Here is a 27,002-nt window from a genome sequence, read left to right as displayed (position 1 = left end):
CATATGGCCAGCACTGCACCAGGTAATAGTTAAATAGGGCCAGCACTGAATCAGGTAAGAGTTACATAGGGCCAGCACTGCATCAGGTAATAGTTAAATAGGTTCAGCACTGCATCAGGTAAGAGTTAAATAGGGCCAGCACTGCATCAGGTAAGAGTTAAATAGGACCAGCACTGCATCAGGTAAGAGTTACATATGGCCAGCACTGCACCAGGTAATAGTTAAATAGGGCCAGCACTGAATCAGGTAAGAGTTACATAGGGCCAGCACTGCATCAGGTAATAGTTAAATAGGGCCAGCACTGCATCAGGTAAGAGTTAAATAGGGCCAGCACTGCACCGGGTAAGAGTTAAATAGGGCCAGCACTGCATCAGGTAAGAGTTACATAGGGCCAGCACTGCATCAGGTAATAGTTAAATAGGGCCAGCACTGCATCAGGTAAGAGTTACATAGGGCCAGCACTGCATCAGGTAATAGTTAAATAGGACCAGCACTGCATCAGGTAAGAGTTACATAGGGCCAGCACTGCATCAGGTAATAGTTAAATAGGGCCAGCACTGCATCAGGTAAGAGTTACATAGGGCCAGCACTGCATCAGGTAATAGTTAAATAGGGCCAGCACTGCATCAGGTAAGAGTTACATAGGGCCAGCACTGCATCAGGTAATAGTTAAATAGGGCCAGCACTGCATCAGGTAAGAGTTACATAGGGCCAGCACTGCATCAGGTAATAGTTAAATAGGGCCAGCACTGCATCAGGTAATAGTTAAATAGGGCCAGCACTGCATCAGGTAATAGTTAAATAGGGCCAGCACTGCATCAGGTAATAGTTAAATAGGGCCAGCACTGCATCAGGTAAGAGTTACATAGGGCCAGCACTGCATCAGGTAATAGTTAAATAGGGCCAGCACTGCATCAGGTAAGAGTTACATAGGGCCAGCACTGCATCAGGTAATAGTTAAATAGGGCCAGCACTGCATCAGGTAAGAGTTACATAGGGCCAGCACTGCATCAGGTAATAGTTAAATAGGGCCAGCACTGCATCAGGTAAGAGTTACATAGGGCCAGCACTGCATCAGGTAATAGTTAAATAGGGCCAGCACTGCATCAGGTAATAGTTAAATAGGGCCAGCACTGCATCAGGTAAGAGTTACATAGGGCCAGCACTGCATCAGGTAATAGTTAAATAGGGCCAGCACTGCATCAGGTAAGAGTTAATTAAGGTCAGCACTGACTTGCCTAGTTAAATAAAGGTTCAATAAAAATAACATAAACAATAGAAAATCAAGTAAGAGTTAAATAGACCAGCACTGCGTCAGGGAAGAGTTAAATAGACCAGCACTGCGTCAGGGAAGAGTTAAATAGACCAGCACTGCGTCAGGGAAGAGTTAAATAGACCAGCACTGCGTCAGGGAAGAGTTAAATAGACCAGCACTGCGTCAGGGAAGAGTTAAATAGACCAGCACTGCGTCAGGGAAGAGTTAAATAGACCAGCACTGCGTCAGGGAAGAGTTAAATAGACCAGCACTGCGTCAGGGAAGAGTTAAATAGACCAGCACTGCGTCAGGGAAGAGTTAAATAGACCAGCACTGCGTCAGGGAAGAGTTAAATAGACCAGCACTGCGTCAGGGAAGAGTTAAATAGACCAGCACTGCGTCAGGGAAGAGTTAAATAGACCAGCACTGCGTCAGGGAAGAGTTAAATAGACCAGCACTGCATCAGGGAAGAGTTAAATAGACCAGCACTGCGTCAGGGAAGAGTTAAATAGACCAGCACTGCGTCAGGGAAGAGTTAAATAGACCAGCACTGCGTCAGGGAAGAGTTAAATAGACCAGCACTGCGTCAGGGAAGAGTTAAATAGACCAGCACTGCGTCAGGGAAGAGTTAAATAGACCAGCACTGCGTCAGGGAAGAGTTAAATAGACCAGCACTGCGTCAGGGAAGAGTTAAATAGACCAGCACTGCGTCAGGGAAGAGTTAAATAGACCAGCACTGCGTCAGGGAAGAGTTAAATAGGACCAGCACTGCGTCAGGGAAGAGTTAAATAGACCAGCACTGCGTCAGGGAAGAGTTAAATAGACCAGCACTGCGTCAGGGAAGAGTTAAATAGACCAGCACTGCGTCAGGGAAGAGTTAAATAGGACCAGCACTGCGTCAGGGAAGAGTTAAATAGACCAGCACTGCGTCAGGGAAGAGTTAAATAGACCAGCACTGCGTCAGGGAAGAGTTAAATAGACCAGCATCATATCAGATGCAACATTGTGTATATTCTCATTTATTTTCCTAATGATATTTGGAGTTACTATAATCCTGACCTCTTCCACTGTTCTGAATATTTGATCTGTCTGTGTGGGTTATAACTCATTCCTCCTCTCCCCTTTTCACTGTGGGTGTGTGTGTGCTTGCATGTGCGTGTGTATCTCAACATGTGTGTGCTTGCATGTGTACGTGTGTATCTCAACATGTGTGTGCTTGCGTGTGTGTGTGTGTGTGTGTGTGTGTGTGTGTGTGTGTGTGTGTGTGTGTGTGTGTGTGTGTGTGTGTGTCTGAACATGTGTATGTTTACCAGCTTGTGCGTGTGTCTCTATATGTGTATCATATCTCCCTCTCTGTCTGTAGTCCTGGACAGGAGCGTAGTGGTCAGCTGTAAGGACTCTGTAGGCTGGATGTTCTCTAAGCTGGACACCAACAGTGATCAGTATTTGGACCAGGCCGAGCTGGCAGCCATTAACCTGGACAAGTATGAGGTCTGCATCCGACCCTTCTTCAACTCCTGTGACTCCTACAGGGACGGGAAGGTTTCTACAGCCGAGTGGTGCCTCTGCTTCTGGAGACAGAGTGAGTATAATTTGGGGAAATGTGTGCTTGTGTGTCAGTTGATGTCTCTCCTATCCTCCCCTCTCTCTCTTCTCCCCTCTCTCCTCTCTCCGCTCTCCTCTCTCTTCTCCCCTCTCTCTTCTCCCCTCTCTCTTCTCCCCTCTCTCTCCTCCCCTCTCTCCACTCTCCTCCCCTCTCTTCTCCCCTCTCTCTCTTCTCTCCGCTCTCCTCCCCTCTCTCCCATCTCTCCGCTCTCCTCCCCTCTCTTCTCCCCTCTCTCTCTTCTCTCCTCCCTCTTCTCCCATCTCTCCGCTCTCCCCTCTCTTCTCCCCCCTCTCTGCTCTCCTCCCTCTTCTCCCCTCTCTCCTCTCTCCGCTCTCCTCTCTCTTCTCCCCTCTCTCTTCTCCCCTCTCTCTTCTCCCCTCTCTCCACTCTCCTCCCCTCTCTTCTCCCCTCTCTCTCTTCTCTCCGCTCTCCTCCCCTCTCTCCCATCTCTCCGCTCTCCTCCCCTCTCTTCTCCCCTCTCTCTCTTCTCTCCTCCCTCTTCTCCCATCTCTCCGCTCTCCCCTTTCTTCTCCCCCCTCTCTGCTCTCCTCCCTCTTCTCCCCTCTCTCCGCTCTCCCTTCTCTTCTCCCCTCTCTCTCCCCTCTCCTCTTCTCCCCTCTCTCTTCTCTCCTCTCTCTTCTCCCATCTCTCTACTCGCTCTTCTCCCGTCTCTCCCCTCTCTCCACTCTCTTCTCTCCTCCCTTCCCTCCTCTCTTCTCCCCTCTATTTCCTCTCTCTTCTCTCCTCTCTCTTCTCCCGTCTCTCTCCTCTCTCCTCTCTCTTCTCCCGTCTCTCTCCTCTCTTATATCCCCTCTCTCCTCTCCCGTCTCTCCTCTCGTCTCTATCCCCTCTCTTCTCTCCTCTCTCTTCTCTCTTCTCTCCTCGCTCTTTTCCCGTCTCTCCCCTCTCTCTTCTCCCCTCTCTCTTCTCTCCTCTCTCTTCTCCCCTCTCCCTCCTCTCCCGTCTCCCGTCTCCCCTCTCTCCCCTCTCGCAGTCCATCACTGTAAGTCTTCCCCTAGTTGTTTTTTAGCTGCCCAGTGGTGGGGAAATGGCCACAGTGGTGCAGTAACAACATCACTGTAGCTTGTTGCCAGGATGGTTCCCCCCACAGCTCTCGCAGATTGCGTCTGTCAGCCAAGCAGCTGGCCAGAAACTAGACAAGACCTGTGTTTACCACTGGACCCATGGCTGGAGCCACTGCATGTGTCCCAAATGGCACCATATGCCCTATATAGTGCACTACTTTTGGCCAGAGCCCATGAAACCTGATAAACACAGTAGTTTGAAGTGGCATATAAATCATGTATCATTTCAATGGGAGATTTGTGTGAATGTTCGACAGACTTTCTACTCATATCTGAATTTTCTATGATTTGGCCAATTGTGTGTATTGAAGTGATGTGCTGAAGCGTTGGTGTGTTTCCCCCTCAGAGCCCCCCTGCCTGGCTGAGCTGGAGAGGATCCAAGTTCAGGAGGGAGGCAAGAACAAACTAGGTATTTATTATGTGCTGCATGTTTCTGCATGATTGACATTTCCCAGATGTGCATGAGGGCTTTGAGTGAGCATACCCCTTACGGAATTTCACATGATCACGTGATGGCAGGTAACCTAGCGGTTAAGAGCGTTGGGCCAATAACTGAAAGGTCGTTGGTTTGAATCTCCGAGCTGACTAGGTGAAGAATCTGATGTGCCCTTGAGCAAGGCACTTAACCCTAATTGCTCTGAATAAGTGCGTCTGCTAAAATGTTAATTTAATGTGAAATCATGTGATTTTGAATTTGCCCCAATGCGACATTATTTACATGAACCCTTTACACTCATGGAAATGGTCCTATATGGATAGGAATTCATTTAAATGCTTCTTACAGAAGAAATCTGAAAAGCATATGCATAACCATGGTAGTGATTTAAAAGGTAACAGTTTGGAGATCATGGGGAAATGTTTAGACCAAAGCACAACCTTTCACCTCACACTGGATCCAATCATTACACTGTCGATTTTCGCCGCGTTTGTCGATAACAAAATGTGAAAATACTCAGGGATACATTCAGTAACATGAGACAAAACAATGACAAGGGTCTGAGTGAGAGGGCTAACTGGTGTTCCCAAGTGGCTACACACCTCTCCAAAGTGTAACATAAGACAAAACAATGACAAGGGTCTGAGTGAGAGGGCTAACTGGTGTTCCCAAGTGGCTACACACCTCTCCAAAGTGTAACATAAGACAAAACAATGACAAGGGTCTGAGTGAGAGGGCTAACTGGTGTTCCCAAGTGGCTACACACCTCTCCAAAGTGTAACATAAGACAAAACAATGACAAGGGTCTGAGTGAGAGGGCTAACTGGTGTTCCCAAGTGGCTACACACCTCTCCAAAGTGTAACATAAGACAAAACAATGACAAGGGTCTGAGTGAGAGGGCTAACTGGTGTTCCCAAGTGGCTACACACCTCTCCAAAGTGTAACATAAGACAAAACAATGACAAGGGTCTGAGTGAGAGGGCTAACTGGTGTTCCCAAGTGGCTACACACCTCTCCAAAGTGTAACATAAGACAAAACAATGACAAGGGTCTGAGTGAGAGGGCTAACTGGTGTTCCCAAGTGGCTACACACCTCTCCAAAGTGTAACATAAGACAAAACAATGACAAGGGTCTGAGTGAGAGGGCTAACTGGTGTTCCCAAGTGGCTACACACCTCTCCAAAGTGTAACATAAGACAAAACAATGACAAGGGTCTGAGTGAGAGGGCTAACTGGTGTTCCCAAGTGGCTACACACCTCTTCAAAGTGTACACAGTTCCTAAGTCATTTCAATGCACTTTTATGACTCAGTCTTCAACTATAAGGTGCCTGTTTTGAGCTCTCTTAGCTGTACCGTTGAGGAACTAGAGCAACACACTTGTAGTTGTTGTATTAGGAACACAGCCCTGCATCCCCACCATCACAGAATTACTGTTGCTGTTTACGCAATCGAAAAAACAGTCCAATGTAAATCACAGTTTGGGTCAGGTGGAAGCTTGTTCTATTGCTTTCACAAGGCAATTCAGAGAAGCAGATTGTCATTCTGGTGCACATAGAATGTCATGAGAGCATTCAGATGCGTCGTCGGTGGAAAATGTTCTTCACAACAGACAAACAGGCTCATTCTGTTGAGAACAACTCAGGGTATGAAGCTGTGTCATCTTGTAACTGTACATCAAACATAGTGATCATAAACGTTGACACTGTATATCACATGAGTTTTATGATATAGAATGTGAAGTACACATTTGGACTCACAGGTGTTTGGCTTGTTTGTATGACATCATAGCTGTATTTATTATAATCCTCAACATCTCATCTTTCAAAATGCATCGAGTCATTTTATCATTTGGAGCATTTCCCTAACTCAGACTTAATTTCTCTGGCAAAAGTTGTCCAATTACCGGAAGGGATGGAGGGCACATCTTGTTGCACGGTGCTCAAGTTCAGAATATCTGTCAGTCAAAACCCATACAGAGCTGTGAATTGGAGACCCTGAACTCTGACATCTTGTATAGCATGTTACTATACAGCCACTACGTTCCAATTTAGGAGATTATTAGTGCCCAAATCTGCCATTTTCAACCAGTATAGAGGTACGGGTGTAAAGGGTCAACATATATTTTTTACCTTATTCTGCATGTACTTAGATATAGAAGTCCTCTGACATTCTATCCCGATTTCATCCCTTTGCTGATCCTTAGTAGGATGCCGATAAAATAGTGGTGCGTATCTTATATTATAATAGCCTACAGATATATGCTGATATATTCTAAGGTGTCAGGGCTTAAGTGTCCGTAACCTTGTAAAGGTGAACTAGTCCAGATTCATAGCACGTGTGTCCTTGTTCTCTAGTTATTAGCCAGCCCCTTGTGCAGCAGCGGCCCCTTGGTGCAGCAGCAGCCCCTTGGTGCAGCAGTAGCCCCTTGGTGCAGCAGCGGCCCCTTGGTGCAGCAGCGGCCCCTTGGTGCAGCAGCGGCCCCTTGGTGCAGCAGCGGCCCCTTGGTGCAGCAGCGGCCCCTTGGTGCAGCAGCGGCCCCTTGGTGCAGCAGCAGCCCCTTGGTGCAGCAGCAGCCCCTTGGTGCAGCAGTAGCCCCTTGGTGCAGCAGTAACCCCTTGGTGCAGCAGTAGCCCCTTGGTGCAGCAGTAGCCCCTTGGTGCAGCAGTAACCCCTTGGTGCAGCAGTAGCCCCTTGGTGCAGCAGTAACCCCTTTGTGCAGCAGTAGCCCCTTGGTGAAGCAGTAGTATGCTGACCATAGAATATTAGAATTACATTGCCATTCTATTCCTATGGTGCTGTCTACACAGTTATTCCTCTATCCTATACCTTCTCAATAAATGGATTTTGTATTCATGGCTTATGACATTTGAAATTGTCTGCAGAAAACAAATGCTGCACAAATACAGTATCATTTAAGCTGTACGACACTTACACTGACCGTGATTAGGTATGATGGTTGGCCAGAACGTATAGCTTACTGGCTTATGTAAGTCCAATTAAGTATATATGATAACCTAAACACATCATCAATTCAAATGCTTTTTAAATATGTATCTCTTGACTCAAAAGAATGAATGAAGCAAAACCATAATTCACAAATAGCCTGGTTCTCCAACAAAATGATATAAAATAATAAGCACAAAGAAGGCAAATAACAACAAAAAAAGGACCTGAATTAACAATGCCGTAAGAACCTGGGCAGTGCTATGGTGAGGTGTGACAGTTTAGACGTACTCTCTGTTCTCATAAGTGTTGCATAGCAGACATTTTCCAGTGTTGTTGAAGGTGGCGATGCCTCTCAGATACTCCTAAAGCGGTTTATTCTGGTAGTCCTCCACGAGTCGCATCAACTCTTGCTGGCGGCTGCGCCAGACTTCCTATGTTGTTGTAGTTGCAAGGCGCCGAGGAACTGGCAAATTGTGGTTTGTGTCACTGTGGTATCGGTAAGACGCCCCACAAACGACTGACACCAACCATCCCTTTATGACGTTATTGGTCTTCCCCATGTCCTTCAGGACTGTATCGTAGTAGTTCCACATTTCTGTAATCAAATGATAGAAACATGTTAGACACTCATTTGCTGTTGTCATCAACCTTGTTGCAATATTCCAGTGCTCTTCTTCGGCTTCTTTGAGCCTTTCCCAACGTGCGCCCAATCCATGTGTCCTCGAAGTCAGCCACAAATGTGGACAACGCTGGGTCTTGAAAGACCAGAGTTTCCTCCATCTCCTTTAAATATCTCATCACATCAGAGGACGGGACAAATGCGAGCTTGTGGAGCATCTTGAGGGCAACGTCGGGGTCCCTGAGGTACTTTGATGCCACCTCAGGACGGCGGGACAGTTGCCGTCTGAAGTGTGGTCCCAGATGGAAGAAGCAACCCCGGTTGTGAACCTCCGGGACACCTTCTTGAAGGCCTTCACGGGAGCTGCTGGCTCGAAGTCAGTCATGATGGATTCTGGCTTCAGATCCGGGTTCAATTTCTTCAGTGCCTGGAACGCACAACTGTATGTCCACACAAAAAAAATAAAATGGTAGGCTGTTAGATTGCATTTTTTAAAATGAACTTAATTTATGCATCACTCACTGAAATTACCATTTTCCACTAGCATTGCTACGTTCTCCAAAAATGCTAGCCAGATTCGTATTCTCATTCTGGACCTTCCTAAATAACTAGCTAACACAAATTGTAAAAACTGTTGGGAGGAAATATCCACAGCACAGGGAAGTAAAAAAATAAGCTCAACTTCTAAAGAGTGAACTATCCCTTTAAAACAACATTAATATGCTAGTAAATGATTATCCCTAGGCCTACCTCAGACTTATCGGACAGCATACTAATGGCTGCTACAAGCACAGCCTCCTGTCGCATATCCCGTGAATATGTGAGCATCCCGTGGATGGTGTAAACCTGCTGGAATGAAGGTGGGACCTTCTTGAATGTTCCATTGGCAAACCAGTGCTCACAGTCACACAGGAATTCCAAGTTGTCTTTGGTTGTGAAGATCCAAATCCTGTCTGGGTCTGGCCCACTGTCGTGCTGAAGAAACAGCTCTCCACAAAGCGTAGTATGGTAGATCTCGGGTATGACCAGGTTGGAGAGGGTTGCCGGGCCTCCCCCCCGTCGTGCTCCTCATGTGAGGGATGACTGGATCCACTTCAGGAGTGACAGGATTGGGGAGAGTTGCAGGTCCAACCTGGTCAACACCAGCTGCCGTGTCATGGTTCCCAGGGACTGTAGCCAGAACCTGCGTCTGCTTGTCTTCTTTTGTCTGTGCCTCTGTATACTGATTTGTAAGTTATATTCCGAGGGTAAGTAATGCCTGACAGCATCTGACATGGCCGGTGTAGCAGACTCCAAAACGTGCAGTGTGCTTTCCATGGTCTCCAAACTCCTCTTCTTCATGTTGTTCAGTACATGTCGGACTGCTATCTGCTTTCCGTCCGGGATGTGGTTGAGGTCTCCCAACAGCCCCGTCAGTGAGGACAGCACGAGTACCAACTGTACTCTGTACCTTTACAGAAAGATTTGTTAGCCATATGTCGTTCTTTTCTGTAAGTGTAGCCCCCATGCACCAGGATTCTGTTTCCAAGCACAGAGGACCAACTTGGCTTCCAAAGTTAGGTTCCATTGTAGCTCCTTCTTGGGGACCTCCTCAGAAAGGAATGACTGCTGAGGAAAAGGGTGCTCTATTTGTACAACATCTTGGGGTTATTAGCATCCCAGTGATTTGTCTATTGTTAGACTATCAAGATCCAAAACTGCAGTTCCTTTCTACAGTCATGTGACAATTAGCTTTTTTTCCCTATCTTCTAATACAAACCACTAAATGTTTTCTTAAATTAATCAAACCTTAGGATAATTAATAGTCTGTAATACAAACACTAATTATTTTAACTGTAACATAATAGGCTATGATAATTTAACATCACAAACAACAACCTGTACCCCCGCACATTGACTCGGTACTGATACCCCTGTATATAGCCTTGTTATTTTATTGTGTTACTTTAGTTTATTTAGTAAATATTTTCTTAACTCTATTTGTTGAACTGCATTGTTGGTTAAGGGCTTGTAAGTAAACATTTCACGGTAAGGTCTACCTACCTGTTGTATTCGGCAAAAGTGACAAATAACATAATAATAATAATAATATATGCCATTTAGCAGACGCTTTTATCCAAAGCGACTTACAGTCATGTGTGCATACATTCTACGTATGGGTGGTCCCGGGGATCGAACCCACTACCCTGGCGTTACAAGCGCCATGCTCTACCAACTGAGCTACAGAAGAACATTTGATTTGATATATGTATTCTATCTAAAAACATGTGTGCCTCCATATGTAAAATCCTCTTTGTGTGTGTCAGGCTTGTTTATCCCTAGCTGTAATGAGGATGGATACTACAGGAAGCTGCAGTGTGATCAGGCCAGGGGAGAATGCTGGTGTGTCGACCAACAGGGAGGGGAACTAGCCAGTTCCAGAATCCATGGCAACCCCGACTGTGGTAAGAGACAATCAGGCTTCAATTTCTGAAACCCCCTGGCACACACTCAGTATAGAACCCAACTCACATACTTAGTAGGCTACAGACCACCACACACAATCAGTATTGATACCCACACAGTCTGTACTCCAACACATACATTTTTATTTTATTTTTACATTTGAGTAATTTAGCAGATGCTCTTTTCCAGAACGACTTACAGTAATTCGCAGTGTTGTGTTCGAGATCACCTAAAGCGAGACCGAGTCTGGGGCAAGACCAAGACTGGGAGGGGGACAAGGGGTCTGAAACTGAATCAAGACCGAGACCAGAAAACTGCGAGTCCAATTGAAGACCATGATTGTCATTTTGTAAAATCACCACCATAATAAGAGTTCAAAATGTCCAGTATTTCTGTGTTCATATTTCAGAACAACATCTGGATTCTTTAGACATTTCAGAAAGGTGAAAAAAATCATGCTGAGGGAAAATAGAGCCACTATTACTAACCCAAACACAGTGGGGAACTATGAGGGCCATCTATGCCTTCAGAGAAAGCTAAGGATTTATAAAATAATAATAATAACAATGATCATTTTTATGGCATTATTATTTTCAATGATGTTCTGATTTAATCCCTTGTTTTTTGTTGGAAAGGGTTATAACTGAAAAGAAAAAAGATCCAATCAGGATTTTTCTTTGGTCTTCTCTGGGGAGATAAATCTACCTGGCTAAGTCAGCCATTGGTTAGGCCATCAGGTAGATAGAAGGCAATTGCCATTCAACTGTTGAAGAGCAACATTTGAGTGACAGTGGAATAAACCAATTTAGACCTGTAATGGGTGGGACTGTTTTTACAAAAAACATATGGAAACTTCTGCCTTCTCAAAAGCCAACAGTCGCAGTAGTTCTCCCACGGTCTATCTAGCTATCTTTTGTTGTAGGCTAGTTTACAGCGGCTGCAGCAGATGTTATTGAAGAGGATGTTGTTGCTAATTTGTTAGCTTCTCCCTTTTCAAGAATAACTTTCAACAAGAAGTTAACCTTTTACTGCAGTGGGCTAAATCAGGCTCACACACAGTGTGGTTCTTGGTAGTCTTAAACAAATCTACCTTGAAACTAAAGTATCCACCTCAGACACAGTGTGGTTCTTGGTAGTCTTAAACAAATCTACCTTGAAACTAAAGTATCCACCTCACACACAGTGTGGTTCTTGGTAGTCTTAAACAAATCTACCTTGAAACTAAAGTATCCACCTCACACACAGTGTGGTTCTTGGTAGTCTTCAACAAATCTACTTTGAAACTAAAGTATCCACCTCAGACACATGGTTATGGACTTAATAAAATAAGTAACCTGTACCATTTTATTTTTTTATTTTTTTATTTTTTTATTTTTTTTCACCTTTATTTAACCAGGTAGGCTAGTTGAGAACAAGTTCTCATTTGCAACTGCGACCTGGCCAAGATAAAGCATAGCAGTGTGAACAGACAACACAGAGTTACACATGGAGTAAACAATTAGCAAGTCAATAACACAGTAGAAAAAAATGGGCAGTCTATATACAATGTGTGCAAAAGGCATGAGGAGGTAGGCGAATAATACAATTTTGCAGATTAACACTGGAGTGATAAATGATCAGATGGGCATGTACAGGTAGAGATATTGGTGTGCAAAAGAGCAGAAAAGTAAATAAATAAAAACAGTATAAAAACAGTATGGGAATGAGGTAGGTGAAAAAGGGTGAGCTATTTACCTATAGACTATGTATAGCTGCAGCGATCGGTTAGCTGCTCGGATAGCTGATGTTTGAAGTTGGTGAGGGAGATAAAAGTCTCCAACTTCAGCGATTTTGCAATTCGTTCCAGTCACAGGCAGCAGAGTACTGGAACGAAAGGCGGCCAAATGAGGTGTTGGCTTTAGGGATGATCAGTGAGATACACCTGCTGGAGCGCGTGCTACGGATGGGTGTTGCCATCGTGACCAGTGAACTGAGATAAGGCGGAGCTTTACCTAGCATGGACTTGTAGATGACCTGGAGCCAGTGGGTCTGGCGACGAATATGTAGTGAGGGCCAGCCGACTAGAGCATACAAGTCGCAGTGGTGGGTGGTATAAGTTGCTTTAGTGACAAAACGGATGGCACTGTGATAGACTGCATCCAGTTTGCTGAGTAGAGTGTTGGAAGCCATTTTGTAGATGACAGGATAGTCAGTTTTACTAGGGTAAGCTTGGCAGCGTGAGTGAAGGAGGCTTTGTTGCGGAATAGAAAGCCGACTCTGGATTTGATTTTTGATTGGAGATGTTTGATGTGAGTCTGGAAGGAGAGTTTGCAGTCTAGCCAGACACCTAGGTACTTATAGATGTCCACATATTCAAGGTTGGAACCATCCAGGGTGGTGATGCTAGTCGGGCATGCGGGTGCAGGCAGCGATCGGTTGAAAAGCATGCATTTGGTTTTACTCGCGTTTAAGAGCAGTTGGAGGCCACGGAAGGAGTGCTGTATGGCATTGAAGCTCGTTTGGAGGTTTGATAGCACAGTGTCCAATGACGGGCCGAAAGTATATAGAATGGTGTCGTCTGCGTAGAGGTGGATCAGGGAATCGCCCGCAGCAAGAGCAACATCATTGATATATACAGAGAAAAGAGTCGGCCCGAGAATTGAACCCTGTGGCACCCCCATAGACTGCCAGAGGACCGGACAGCATGCCCTCTGATTTGACACACTGAACTCTGTCTGCAAAGTAATTGGTGAACCAGGCAAGGCAGGCAGTCATCCATGTCAGATATAGAGTTGAAATGTATTCCATTTTTAGTTTGCATCCCAATATTACACTTTATATACATCACAGAAGACTGAAATATAACAAAACTGTTTGACATAGAAACACTGGATTTACATCTGTTTAATGTATTAATTATGAAATAATATGAATAACATTCCACCCATGAGGCCAAAGAGGGCACTTTTGTTAATTGACTGCAGGAAAGGGTTGTTTCAAATTATCATCTGGTGAGTGGAACTGTGTTTTTTGTAATAATAATGTATAATTTTTTTGTTTTTGCTCAATCTGATTGGGTGGGCCTGGAAGGGCCTGGCTCCCCGGTGGGTGGGCCTGTGTCCACCCAGGCCCACTCATCCTTACGCCCCTGATGTCTTAATTGCACATCACAAATAGCCTCCTAACCAAGACTTCGGACCAAACTTTTTCAATACCTGGTTTGCATACACATTATTGCCTGAGACTCCCGAGTGGCGCAGCATCTCTGTGCAAGAGGCGTCACTACAGTCCTTGGTTCAAATCCAAGCCGTATCACATCCGTCCGTGATTGGAAGTCCCATAGGGCGGTGCACAATTGGCCCAGCGTCATCCAGTTTTGGCCGGAGTAGGCCGTCATTGTAAATAAGAATTTGTTCTTGACTGACTTGCCTAGCTAAATAAAAATATATATAGTTAGCATTTACTGGTAGATATCATAAGTTGAAACGTCTTTCCCGGCTACCGATGACGTTCTTCTGTGAGCTGCTCCATGCCAAAACCAGTTGTGAGCTGCTCCATGCCAAAACCAGGTGTGAGCTGCTCCATGCCAAAACCAGTTGTGAGCTGCTCCATGCCAAAACCAGTTGTGAGCTGCTCCATGCCAAAACCAGTTGTGAGCTGCTCCATGCCAAAACCAGTTGTGAGCTGCTCCATGCCAAAACCAGTTGTGAGCTGCGCGCTCTTGCTGCCTGCAGATGATATTCCGCTACTTTGTGCATGATTTCTCTATTGTACTACATAATGGCTAATTGGGGATGCAGGTAGCCTAGTGGTTAAGAGCGTTGGGCCAGTAGCCGAAAGGTCACTGGTTTGAATCCCCAAGCCGACTAGCTGAAAAATTGGTTGATGTGCCCTTGAGCAAGGCACTTATCCTCAATTGCTCCTGTAAGTCGCTCTGGATAAGAGCATCTGCTAAATTATGAAAATGAATAAGTCATATACCTCCACTACTTTGATATGCATCAGTGGGGATTAAGAAGTGAGTATATGCAGTGCCACATTCAAGTCAGGGATTATTTGCACTAAAGAACCACTTGTCACTGTGAGAAAAGTATTTCAAGATAAAATGGTTGTCTGGCTGGACAGAACCTGCTGCTGATTAGAATGCTTCCTGCAGCAGGGTTCAGAAACAGCCATTAAAACACAGACAAAGTCAAACACATGCCCTTTAGTTCACCTCTCTCTCTCTCTCTCTCTCTCTCTTACTCTTCTCCAGATGAGGCGGTGGCATATTCAGGTGATTTTGGCAGTGGGGTCGGATGGGAGGATGAGGAAGATAAAGAAGCGGAGGAGAATGCAGAGGAGGAGGAAGGAGAGGTGGGAGAGGCAGATGATGAAGGATATATTTGGTGAAGAAAACAATGAAGTCTAGCTAGTCCAACATTACTACCGGAGCATCTTAACTTCTCTCTCTCTCTCACACACACACACACACACACACAAATAATGATCCTGGAAACCTGAAGAGATGGACACAATTGAAAAAATTGTGGGGTGGGGGGTTGGAGAAGAGGAGGGGTGGGGGTTGGAGAAGGGGGGTTGGAGAAGAGGGGGTGGGAAAAGAGGGATGTGGGGGTTGGAGAAGAGGAGGGGTGGGGCGGTGGGGGTTGGAGAAGAGGGGTGGGGCAGTGGGAGAAGAGGGGGTGGGGGAGGGGTGGGGCGGTGGGGGTTGGAGAAGAGGAGGGGTGGGGGGATTGGAGAAGAGGGGGTGGGGAGGTGGGAGAAGGGGGGGGGGCGTTGGAGAAGAGGAGGGGGGGGTGGGGCGTTGGAGAAGGTTGGAGAAGGGAGGGGGATGTGGGGGTTGGAGAGGAGGAGGGGTGGGGGGGGGTTGGAGAAGAGGGGGTGGGGCGGTGGGAGAAGAGGGATGTGGGGGGTTGGAGGAGGGGTGGTAGGGGTTGAAGAAGAGGGGACGGTGGGGGTTGGAGAAGAGGTGGGGGTGGAGGGAGGTGGTGAGGGTTGGAGAGAGGGATGTGGGGGGTTGGAGAGGAGGGGTGGTAGGGGTGGGGAGACGGTGGGGGGTTGGAGAGGGTGGTGGGGGTTGGAGAGGAGGGGTGGTAGGGGGTTGGAGAGGTGGGGACGGTGGGGGTTGGAGAGGAGACGGTGGGGGGTTGGAGAGGAGGGGATGGTGGGGGGTTGGAGAGGAGACGGTGGGGGTTGGAGAGGAGGGGGTGGTAGGGGGAGGGGTTGGAGAGGAGACGGTGGGGGTTGGAGAGGAGACGGTGGGGGTTGGAGAGGAGGGGGTGGTAGGGGGTTGGAGAGGTGGGGACGGTGGGGGTTGGAGAGGAGACGGTGGGGGTTGGAGTGGAGACGGTGGGGGTTGGAGAGGAGGGGATGGTGGGGGTTGGAGAGGATGGGGTGGTGGGGGGTTGGAGAGGAGGGTGGGGACAGTGAGGGGTTGGAGAGGAGTGGGGATGGTGGGGAATTGGAGAGGAGGGCGGGACAGTGGGGAGGTTGGAGAAGAGGAGGAGGGGTGACGATGTGGGATATCAAACTAGAAACTGTGGTCTGACCAGTCAGGAGATGTGTCCTAAATTCTTGTGAATATCTTTATTTTTTCTGTTGTATGTGCAAGACAACTTTCTCCTGGAGAAGTTTTTAGCAGCTGAACATTTAAAGTTAAAGGCAGGAAGCAGCTGGAGGTTATGTGCTCATGTTAGGAACTGGAGATGCTTTTGGGTGCTTCTCAATTAGTCAAAAGTGGCTTCCTACCATTGGTTCCTATCCTTAATTTCCTTCTTTCTCTGCACTGATATGAAAGAACTGGACAGACAAAAGTCAATTTCCTTTTGCTTACTGTTTTCACCAACCCAGTGCTTTCAAATTAGTGCAGAAGGGGATGAGTAGAGGAATCCACTTTATACTCATTGTATTTCTATTGCATAATTGAACTATCCCCATTCCAACCCGTATGCTTCAGCTCATCTGTGACAGTAGTTCTGTCTCATCAAGTCTAGTAAAATAAAGTTTCTCACTCTACACTCCTAAATGTGAATAAGTGTGTCTGAAGACAGATTTGCGACTATTATTATTATTATTCCTGTATTGCTAATGCCTTGAGATACTGGCAGACAGTACTGCTTGATTGACAAGTGTCCATTGTGTCATCTGTGGATCAACATTGTGTTTAATAATAAAATACATTGGTTCTACGTGGCCTTACCAGGCCACCATACTCCTCTGTCATACTGTCTTCTCCTTAATCTTGGTTTCCCAGAAGTAAAATTCTTGCGAATTTGTCACTTCCCATTCTCGCCGTTTCCACGTGAATCTGTCGACGAGCGATTATCCTCTCCTTGGTCTTTTGTCCACTCTGGACTGTTGTGTCCAGCAGTTCAGTTCACTTCCATTCCTCCTAACCTTTTTCTGCAGCTTCTGAGGCTTACATCTATAGGAGGCAAGCAAACCACCGTGGCACTTTGTTGTCGTAGGACTAGTAGGCCCTAATAAAGTGTGACCTCAAAGCGTCTACAACAGGTTCAAATACTATTTGAAATCTTTCAAAAACGTTGAATGTTTGCTCCTGCCTACCTTGCCAGATGAACTATATTTGTTCACTGCATCGGGGAAGCTCAATAAAGCCCAGCCAAAGTGTTTGCAATTATTTCAAATTGTACTTGAACCCAGGTCTGAAATCTATAAGCTCCTCTCTCTGAGTGCAAGGGAGAGAATAACAGATGTGTGAAAAGGGGTCTTGGCAGCTTTTTCCTCTGAGCTACCCAAAGGGACCAATCAGTCTGTGCAACATCAGATTTCTCCGCCCGGCCGGGAGCAACTTCACCAGCTGTAAATCTGACAATTATTAAGGGGATCCATGCAATGGTTTTAATTTTTATGCTTTACTGTAATAGTAGGAATTTATCCTTGAGATGGGTACCGTATGAAAACAGAGATGACATGGTGGAAAACGCTGAATGTGTTCGGTACTCATCTGTAGAGATAGTATCTAAAGCTGTGAAGTCTCACTATAGCTCGTTTTATAAGATAAGTACCTGTGTGTATGACATTGGGGGAAAAACAAGATGGGTCATTAACAATCCTATCATATAAGATCTTTATTGTCTGAGAACAATCTGTTACACAAGAAGACAGTTTCAGTGGCTCAGACAGTAGTGTACTAAAATCAACCCATTTCAAATACCAGTACTTCAAAGAACGTTAGTCGGCTCTGGTCCACTCGTGGTAATCATGTTATGGTGGTATTGTCACATTGAGGAGAGACAAGACTAGTCTGGGTGACACGCGAGCTGCGACTCACAGTCAAGGACTTAGAAAGGCTGGTGTTAGCAAGCCTAAGAAATGACGTGATGGTAGATAAACGTTCTCACATTTCAAACTGATATTAGTAGAACCTTAAAAGGTCATAGAAAAGTGAGAAAGTTATTGCCTGACAGAAGTTAGTCTTTGTAAGTACTCTGTGTGTGTAATTAGTCACAGTTTGCTCTGAGCAGTCTGTAGCCTCCACACCCTCCTGACTCCCTCATCGGTCGTATCCAAGTCCCGGAACACACCAATGTCGCCCTTCTGGGCGTATCGCCGTAGCAACGGTTCCAAGACAGTCATTGGGACACTGAAGTTCAGGTGAGGGTAGGTTACCTTGGCAGAAAAGTCTCTGGTGTTACTGGAAACCAGACCTGGAATACAATAAGGACAATCAGCCATGAGGTTTGGGTTAGAGAGAGAAGGGTCTGAAATGTGGCATTAGACACAGTACTGTTAATGAATTGCTGTCCTGTCATATTTTCTATGGTCAACCAGTGCCCCCCACTGTTAAAAAAACAGTATCACTCTTTCAAAATCTGCAGTTGCAGGCTTCTGTTCCAGCCACAGCTGTTCATCAGGGCCTTGACCCTGAATCAGGTGTTTTAGAGCAGGGCTGGAACTAAAGCCTACAAACCCAGTATCTCTCCAAGAGTAGGGTTGACTATCTCCATCCATGGCTTACCTAGCAGCTCTCCTGATCCTGCCCGCACCACAGCTCCTCCGCTGGCCCCTGCCTGCACTGCAGCGGTTGTCTGCAGCATGACAGCCTGGCCATGACAGCCGATGGCCCTGGACAGGATGCCACTGGTCAGAGAGGGACCACAACGCTGGCCGAAAGCTCCGTAACCCACCACCACCACGTCCTCACCTACGGACCGACACGAGGAGGCATCTCAAACGGCACCCTATCACCTTCGAGATTATTTCAATATCTCAATCACATTTAGTTTATAAAGCCCTTTTTACATCAAAGATTTTTTACAGTAACCCGGCTTAGTAGACCAATCAGAAGCACAATGACAAGATAAGGTTTCCAGTTTTAGAAGAACCAGACTCCGAGGAAAGGCCCATCCTCCACTGGCTGTCCTCTTGTGAAGAAAGAAAGAGTACACATAGTGGAGTCAATGTGACAGTGACATCATGCCTACCTGGTGTAAACGATGTGGCCAAGCGTGACACGACTACCTCCGGGGGAAGGTGTCTTAGCTGCACCACGGCTACATCATAGGGAGATGATGCCTTGGTGGAGTACAGGACATCACTCACCACGGCATGAAACCTATGGGGAGGAAGAAAGGAAGGTAAGTAACAGAGCCTTCACTTTGATCTGGATAATGTTGTGTGGACTACTTTCATCTTCATACTGGTATGGAACAAATGTTACTTTTTTATGTTTGCCCTGGATTTCTCTTGGAAACCAGCTTAAGTGAAACTTGAACCATCAACCCTGTATCTCCCGTACCATGAAGGACATGACCTCTTGGCAGAGCTTGCACTACACTTGCATACATGAAGCTTCAGCATTAATGAACTTCCTATGAGATGCATACAGAATTAGTAACCATTATTGGTGTTGACTCTTCAAAATCACTGAATGTTATGCGAGATGCAGATAGGTCAGGTGAGTAAAATGGCAGCATGGTCCCTGTCATTGGTGTTGAATCTTACCTGTCATTGGTGTTGAATCTCAAGGTGACAACAGGTTTTCCATTGACAACATGTCGACAGGTGACCACCAACCGCGGACTAACCAGAACCCCAGAGCCCCAGAATTGTCCAGCGTCTACTAAGGCCACTGTGGGGTACGTCTGAGTTTCAGTTTCACTCTGTAAGGCTAGAAAGAAGTCTGTGGGCTCCTGCATGTGGTGGATCTCTTGGTGTGAATTGCAAATATTCACACACTGTGTGATGTTCCTCAGAATCATCTGGAGCGAGCACACAAGCGTCAGCCCAATCCACTCGCTGGCTTTCCAGCACAAGGGGGACACGATCAAACCGACGAGGAGCGTTCGGTCTCCGTGGGGCACAAAAAGCCCCCCTCCCTCTGTACCGGGCAGGCAGCGGGCATCAGTGAGAATGAGAGCGTTACCTTCCCCGGACAGGTTACTGATGATACCCTTGCTTAGTGTGCCCATGAAGAGATCGGGACAGAAGGCGCCGAAGGGAGAGCCGCAGGCGAGGACCGTGCATCCTTTCCGGAGAGTGGAGCTGGTCGCCCATGGTATGTTTCCAAAGATGACGTTTGATGCTTTGGCCAAGGATGGTATCTTTGTTGTTGTATGAAAATACAAAACACAGATCATTAGACTATCAGCATTAAATGGTAACAATGAAAATACTGTAAAGAAAACACATGACTACAAGCAGGTTACACATTCCAACTGTCTGGTACCTTGAGTACAGCAAACCAGCTCAGAAACTCTGAATCCCTAACCATCTCTGCATCATCATCCTCCTCCCCACCGTAAAAACTCCACTTATCAGACTCTTTGAAGATCTTCTCGAAAGCACTCTTGAACTCTAAACAGTTAACGAGCATCAGCAGCTGTGCTGTCGCTTGGTGTTGATGCCGCGAGGTGCTGTTGCTCTCCGCGACGGTGCATGACTGGTATGCGCATTGGTTTATGTCCAAATATCGCTGTTCATGGATGTTTAGGCTAATTTTGAGTTTTCCACTGAAACTGTCTGGTAGCAAGACCCGGTGATCTGAAGAGAAAGCGTCCTTGTCATTCATAAAGCGAGAAAAGATAAGACCATTGCAGAGCACGAGACTAGTCTGTGAGTTCAGGATGACTCCACTACAGCTTACAGGTTTCTGATCAGAAAAAGACTCAGACACCGTGACCACGCAACACATTTTTTCAGTCGACTCCATTTCGTTGTCAGTAGCTGGGGTGTAAAACGAGAGTTTCTATTGGTCAAATGCAGGTAGATCCCTCCCCGTGTCGTTCCGTTTAAGAAACGTTTTGCAAAATAATAGGCGTAATAAATACACCCCCTTGGCTAACATGAACTTTGTGCCAATGAAGCTAATCGACTTCCACCTACCAGGAAAAAGTTAGTTTAAAAGTACGACAACATATTCAAAAACCGTATGATGCTGATGGCGTTGCAGAATGACATCCAGAAATATCGATCATATCCTATTATCCAACAGGCAAAATATGATTACTAATTTAACACAAACAATATTAATGCGATCGACCTTGATGCTGCAGGCTACTTCCGAATCTCCTCTCATTGGACCAGAAGGAAAAGGGGGTGTAATGATAGCTTGAATCGTGATTGGCTTTCGCTTCTCCAGCTGTTTCCGGTTTCATTGGATAGTTTCATTGTAGTCCAAGGAGAACCAACAGTAAATGTGTCATAGATCATGGATTGTAGAACATAAAATGCAACAAACAAAAAAAATCACTAATGGATTGTCCAAAATATTTATTTTGATAAGAGGGCATGCAGAATCATTTCACATTATGTACAAAAAGGATAAAAAGTACCCTCTATCTATTGCACTCACATATAGTGTATTTCCTACAACGCCTATATTCTTCAGTACCACACAAGTACCCTCATATTATAGCTATGAGCAGCCAATAATCACCAAGTACTTATTTTACAGTAACAAAAACCATCGATACAGTAGGTAGGTACTGGTAGTTGAAATGACATACATTGTCTGTGACTGACAACGTGGTTGTAATAAAACCCTGGTATTACAAAATACTGCACCTTTGTATTACAAACAAGCATTAATAAATAAAAAGTGATAATGCACTTGTAGTCACATTCATGGCATCAGTTGGTAGTGATTCAACTTGAATTGATCGATCAAAAACATTCATTTGACAACTTTGTCCTCATTGGTAAAATACTCCAGCTGTGCTTGATTGAGCTTGCCTGTTGCAATGGAACCAACAGAAAAGTCCCAGAAGTACAAAGTGTTTGAAATATTTCTAATACTATTTGAACCCAGGCCTATATTACGTGGAAGGCAAAATCAGCAATGGCGAAAAGAAAACGCGGAACTGTTACACCAATAAGCACTCCTCTGTAATCAAATGCCACCGATTTAAAAATAAACCGGGTTTAGGAACTGGTTCAAAGCGATGGCATGTCCTACCCTATAAGTGTAGAGGTAACGTTGGCGAACAGAGGGGATTCCCTAACTAACTTAATCATATTAATAAGAATGGTTTGACAGACATGAGGTATCCTTAAATGTTCACCACCAGTAAGTAACCGATAATATATCATTGAAAACTACGAAATGTGTAAACTACGAAATCTTGGGTTTGCAGGTTGATACTTGGCTTAGACAAGGAAGTTTGAATTCACTACATGGGGCTCAGACTACCAATTATCAATGGGTTCAACTGTTAGAGGGTTATCAAACAATCACTAGGCCTGAATATTTTCATAGCTCAGTGTTTCCCCAACAGCACATATTTTTATTGTAGCCCCAAACAAACCAGAATTGATTCAACTTGTCAATTTATCATCAAGACTCCATGAGTTGAATGGGATGTGCTTATCTGGGGTTACAACAAAAAATACTGAAAGTTTATCAATAAAAGTACATTTTTCTTAGAAATATATTTACTTACTGAGGGCACACTCAAATGCAAAAATTACAATGAATGCTAGCAGTTGATAGCTTTTCCAGCAGGTAGATAGATGTGTGAGGCCTGTACTCTTGTGCATACAAAACAGATGATAAACAAATACTCTTCCTTTTCACACTATTGAGCCATGCTGGCCTGCATTACACATCGATCGTAGTTACTGGAACCATGCTGGAAAGGACAATTAGAAAAGAAATGATGAAGCCCACCCAGTAAGGTTCAGGTTAGCTCTATCGTGTGAATCAGGCAAAAGAGAGATAAGATGGGAGTGATATATAGATCAGTCAATGTACTGTGAGAGCCAGCGGAAACCATCTCCATATCCCTGTCTCTTCAGAACACTGCACATGAAGATCTCCATGGGCCTCAGGTTCAGCTCCTTCAGTGACACATTACCCTGAACAGAGATACACACGCAGACAGAAGAGACATGTAAAGATTAACCTCCATTCCAACCTTTTCCTTTGTGTTGCAGTGAAGGCGAGACTACAGAGTTAGCATAATAAACTACCATAATTAAGTGGATGCTAACTGTACTTTAAATATACATTTGTCATCCCAATCTAGTCATTGTCAAGACCCCTCTGCCTATCTCTGTAGGCCACCACCTTGAATTGGTTTCATCAGATGTCAGTTTCTCTGGAGGCTGCTGCTTTAGAGGGTAAACCATGTGGGGTGCATTTAACAGTAAGCCTCTCTCCTCCTGCAGGTTGTAATTTATTGTAATGAATCTTGATCTGGAGGCAGCTCTGCAGAGTCATCACTAGCTATCACAGCCACAAAGATATCAAACCTAATCCTAACCTTAAATTAAGACTAGAAAGCACTTTTTTTTCATGAATTTTTACTATGTTGTCAATGTTGACTTTGCAGCTGGGCCATCTAGCAGAAATCTCTCAGTTCTGCCTCCAGGGCAAGAATCGTGACAAATATCGACCTGCTCTCCTCCCTACCTTTCCAGTAGTGTGTCCAATGAGCCCGAACATCCCTCTGAGTGCGTCTTCACTGATGGCCTCTGGACGGTCGATCTTATTCCCCAGGATAAGTACAGGCACGTTGGAGATGGTGTCGTCTGTTAACAGCGCCTGGAAAGAGAATGTAGAGAGCCAGTTTAATGCCCCGCTCATCAGTGAAAAGCAATGGTGTTTTGGTTAGCATTTAGCCATACAATATCTACTGGGTGTAGGATAGGCTGCTCATTTACAGTTTTTCCCAATGGTTAACACAAGTTTGCTGAAACTAAATCTCAGGTACACAAAACTAACCACAAAACAGTTAGCAATCTTCTCCAAACCCCACAGACATCTTGAAAAATGAAACACAGCAATCAAACTCATGTACTCCCTGCTCAAAATGAAACTCTGCATATAAATGAGACACACACAGTAACAGTATACAATAAACATGTTACAAAGTATTGCTCCCAATTTCATACATACATGAAACATTTACTTTGTTTCCCCTTAGTGTGTATTGGAATCGACAGTCTTCACTGTGCTTTATGTTGTACTACTGTCAAGTAGTAAAAGTAGTAGAGCCAATGTCTGCAGTACATACTGTACCTATTCTCATTTTGGAACGATCCAGATGATGGATGATACGGTGAAGCGGCTCAGATTGGGCTGCACTCTCTGCCCAGCCTCTCTCATGGTCAAACCATGGTTGAGATTGGGCTGCACTCTCTGTCCAGCCTCTCTTAAGGTCAAACCATGGTTGAGATAGGGCTGCACTCTCTGCCCAGCCTCTCTCAAGGTCAAACCATGGTCGACCACATGGTCCACCACAGTCGCCAGAATTTCATCAGATATTACTCTCCTTGTTCTTAGTCTTCCTCTACCCCTCTCTGCCAAGTTTGCATCCATTATTCTCCAAACACAGGAGTACTCACCTGTGGACTTTTTATCCATACCAAAACGTCTGATTGCAAAGTGAACATTTAGTGTTTGCACATGTTAAGAGTGAATGTGATCAATCGGTCATTTACCGTAGCTTGTTGAACAGTGTTGCTTTTCATTTGCACACAAGATATTTTATTTGTGAAGATTGTGCCAAAGGTAGAGAATTGTGTGTTGTGTTTGGCCAAATGTTTGTTATAGAATTGCAATCTGAGTGTAAAGCAAAACGTGCCAGTAGTATTGCAGATTTGGTGTATAGTTCTGCTAAATGAGTTACAGGTTTGGTTCATTGTGCCTCATGGGCCAGTTTTAGTGTGCAAACAAATGGGAAAAACTGAAGTACTACTATTTGTATTCTTTGTGGAAGGTTTTTTTTTTTTTTTGGGGGGGGGTGATGACTTACGTACATCCAGTTCAATTTTGGCTTCTTGTAGTCTCTCATGGTCTGCCGAATCCACCATGTAGACTATACCGTTTATAGCTGGGAGGTAATTCTTCCAGATTCTCCTGGCTGTGAGTGAAAATCAAAGCAGTTTCATTGTTCACAGGTGACCTCTCATTGTCACTTAAGCCTCCGTATCACCTGAAGGTTTCAAGACTTGACCATTAGAGAAAGCACAGTGTGCATACAGTTTGAGTTCTAATGTGTACCTTGTGTGTGACCACCAAGATCAAATGTTGTGAATGTCATCCCAGCAATGGTCAGCTCTTCTGATGCTGTGGGACAGAGGCAGACAAATAGACTAGCTGAGGAACCACCAGATAAGGGTCATTCGATGAGCGCACTTAAGACAACAACAGACAGCCATAAGTAAGTGAGCAAGGTGTCTGAACATCCTCCATGTCTTACTGGGGTGTAGTGTTGGCACATGCTGTCCCAGTCGGTCATCTCTGAGCATGTGCAGTAGCGTTGTTTTCCCAGCATTGTCCAAACCAAGGAACACCAGTTTCCCAGACTTCTTATATAAACCTAGAGGGAGAGACAAGAATAGAGACAGTTTATTTACCACCAGATGTAATGTAGTAAAATATGCTGATGAAAATATGACATGGGATTGAATACCTGATCTGACCATATTATGAAATGCAGTTATTGGTAGAGCATGAGGGTCAAAATACAGGTACACTCAGAAATAAAGTCTCAATCTTCAGTAAGTAATTAATTTTTCTCCAGTAGTAAGTTAATGATTTAATGGTATACATTTTAACTGTACCTAGTAACTGCAGCACACCACTGAGGCCTCTGTAGATCCAGTTAAATATAAAGGACATGTCTGTTGTCTTCACCTGAAACAGAATGGTTAGAGGTTTTAAACACCTGAAAGAGCTTTTTCCTGCACTCTAGAGGCATGATCATTATGAGTAATTCTATGCGAAAAAATATGCATATTTTTGTTGTTGTACATATCTCAGCACACGTCTTGAGCTGTCTGGTGGTTCTTTTTTTCAGGAAACTAAATATGCATCTCTGCTAAAATCTGGGTAACAGATTGAAAGGAATGAGTATGAAATAAGTAACAGAATACCCTCCACACACACGTGATAAAATACAATTTTGTAGTGAAAATCACAAAGCGCAATAGACCTAGTCATGGCTATTTAACCTCCAACACTGAAGCTCAATTGTTCAAACTTGTTTTCCCAACCCCGGATTACCTCTTTGGTATGTGCAAACTGCTCCCAGTTGTTGTGCCAAGGCGAGAAAAGTGAAGGAAAATAATACATCTACCACAAACTGTAGCCCGTTCACACTAACAGGGAGCTGGCTAACTGATCGAGAGGTATTCATGTCTCCTGAGACCCGACCTGGGAACCCCAGGGTCCAAAATTCCAACTTTTCCCTCTGGTCTGGGTCGGGTCTCAAGTCTATGTAATGACAGCTGATAGACCTGAGTGGACCCGACCACGGCTCTGCATAGCTTATAGCATATTTATTTTACGCTAATAAAGGTTCACTTATTGACTTATAGAAGGCTTAGCCAACATATAAAGATCTATTTGTTAACCAGAAGAGTAACTTGGCTGATAAACATGATTTGTTTTGTCAATCGGGTCGGGTCTAGGTCTGATTATCCTCGGTCATTTCAGGTCCAACTTTTTGGACCCGAGAAGACCTCGAAACTGATCATAGTACTCAGACTATTTTTATGAACAAGTTGTGGCTACAGATGACATTTGACACGTCCGGGGCTGTCATGGAGCACCTGTCACTTTCTTGACAGTGTCTACTAACTTGCTGTGTGAATATTATAAAAACGAATACAAGAGTTAACCTATAGCTGCCCAGCTATGATAAAATACACGGTTATTGAGTAAGATTGGTAGTTTTATTGACTAAATACGTGCTATACATTATAACTGAAATTGTTACAATGGAACTGGCTAATTACACAGTATCCTAGCTATACTGTTGTTGACACCATATTGCAATTCGGTCTGTGACTGAAAGTTGCATCAGAGTTGCTGAATTAAAACAGCAATATGAAGTTAAACAACAAACTGAGTAGGCTAGGCTGAATAGTTCGCAATTATTACAGCCCACTCCCAAACGATCAAACTAAAAACATGCTAGCCTGATTTTATGACAAACAAATATCTACTAGATAATGATTTTCATGTAACTACTGAAGGTAAACATTTCAACAATTTACCTTGTGTCAGTGGTTCTAACACTCCGTACTGTTACTTTTGGTCCAGGCTTTCTCCGTGGATGACAGGTCGAAATTTGACAGTTCACCGGAAATGCGTAAGAACTGGGGGGGGGGGGGAATCACGTGTCAAAATACGATCCCATACGTTTCTGTAATTAGATT

The 27,002-nt window shown here is 44.8% G+C and overlaps 3 protein-coding genes across 5 annotated transcripts in view; 1 reads left to right on the top strand and 2 right to left on the bottom strand.

The window, feature by feature from the left end:
- LOC118369420 (testican-2) overlaps window positions 1–14,911 on the top strand; it is an 83,951-nt gene extending 69,040 nt beyond the window's left edge. The window contains exons 7-10 of one of the 2 annotated variants that reach the window (XM_052498717.1): window positions 2,619–2,837; window positions 4,293–4,355; window positions 10,256–10,393; window positions 14,629–14,911. In XM_052498717.1, coding sequence (XP_052354677.1) covers window positions 2,619–2,837; window positions 4,293–4,355; window positions 10,256–10,393; window positions 14,629–14,765 — 557 coding nt within the window. In that variant the 3' untranslated portion in view covers window positions 14,766–14,911. Of the gene's footprint in view, window positions 1–2,618; window positions 2,838–4,292; window positions 4,356–10,255; window positions 10,394–10,583; window positions 10,741–14,628 lie in introns of those variants that run through there. The other variant, XM_052498718.1, reaches the window with a different exon arrangement.
- A 2,538-nt stretch (window positions 14,912–17,449) lies between these two features.
- On the bottom strand, window positions 17,450–20,912 carry tysnd1 (trypsin like peroxisomal matrix peptidase 1). The gene is made up of 5 exons (XM_035754584.2): window positions 20,065–20,912; window positions 19,341–19,939; window positions 18,821–18,951; window positions 18,355–18,540; window positions 17,450–18,043 (listed from the first exon to the last, which is right to left on the bottom strand). Exons 1-5 carry the CDS (start codon window positions 20,545–20,547, stop codon window positions 17,841–17,843), a joined length of 1,602 nt encoding a protein of 533 aa, XP_035610477.1. The 5' UTR covers window positions 20,548–20,912; the 3' UTR covers window positions 17,450–17,840.
- A 180-nt stretch (window positions 20,913–21,092) lies between these two features.
- On the bottom strand, window positions 21,093–26,929 carry LOC118369843 (GTP-binding protein SAR1b-like). 2 transcript variants are annotated; one of them, XM_035754583.2, is made up of 7 exons: window positions 26,841–26,929; window positions 25,404–25,476; window positions 25,040–25,159; window positions 24,841–24,906; window positions 24,597–24,700; window positions 23,248–23,379; window positions 21,093–22,691 (listed from the first exon to the last, which is right to left on the bottom strand). In XM_035754583.2, exons 2-7 carry the CDS (start codon window positions 25,459–25,461, stop codon window positions 22,575–22,577), a joined length of 597 nt encoding a protein of 198 aa, XP_035610476.1. In that variant the 5' UTR covers window positions 25,462–25,476; window positions 26,841–26,929; the 3' UTR covers window positions 21,093–22,574. The 2 variants fall into 2 exon arrangements, with proteins under 2 accessions (XP_035610476.1, XP_035610475.1); XM_035754582.2 differs by lacking the exon at window positions 26,841–26,929 and adding an exon at window positions 25,846–25,964.
- Between the last annotated feature and the right edge of the window lie 73 nt (window positions 26,930–27,002).

The sequence above is a fragment of the Oncorhynchus keta genome, chromosome 36 (genome assembly GCF_023373465.1).
Source record: "Oncorhynchus keta strain PuntledgeMale-10-30-2019 chromosome 36, Oket_V2, whole genome shotgun sequence".
Taxonomy (NCBI): domain Eukaryota; kingdom Metazoa; phylum Chordata; class Actinopteri; order Salmoniformes; family Salmonidae; genus Oncorhynchus; species Oncorhynchus keta.
This window is presented reverse-complemented; position numbering and strand designations above follow the sequence as displayed.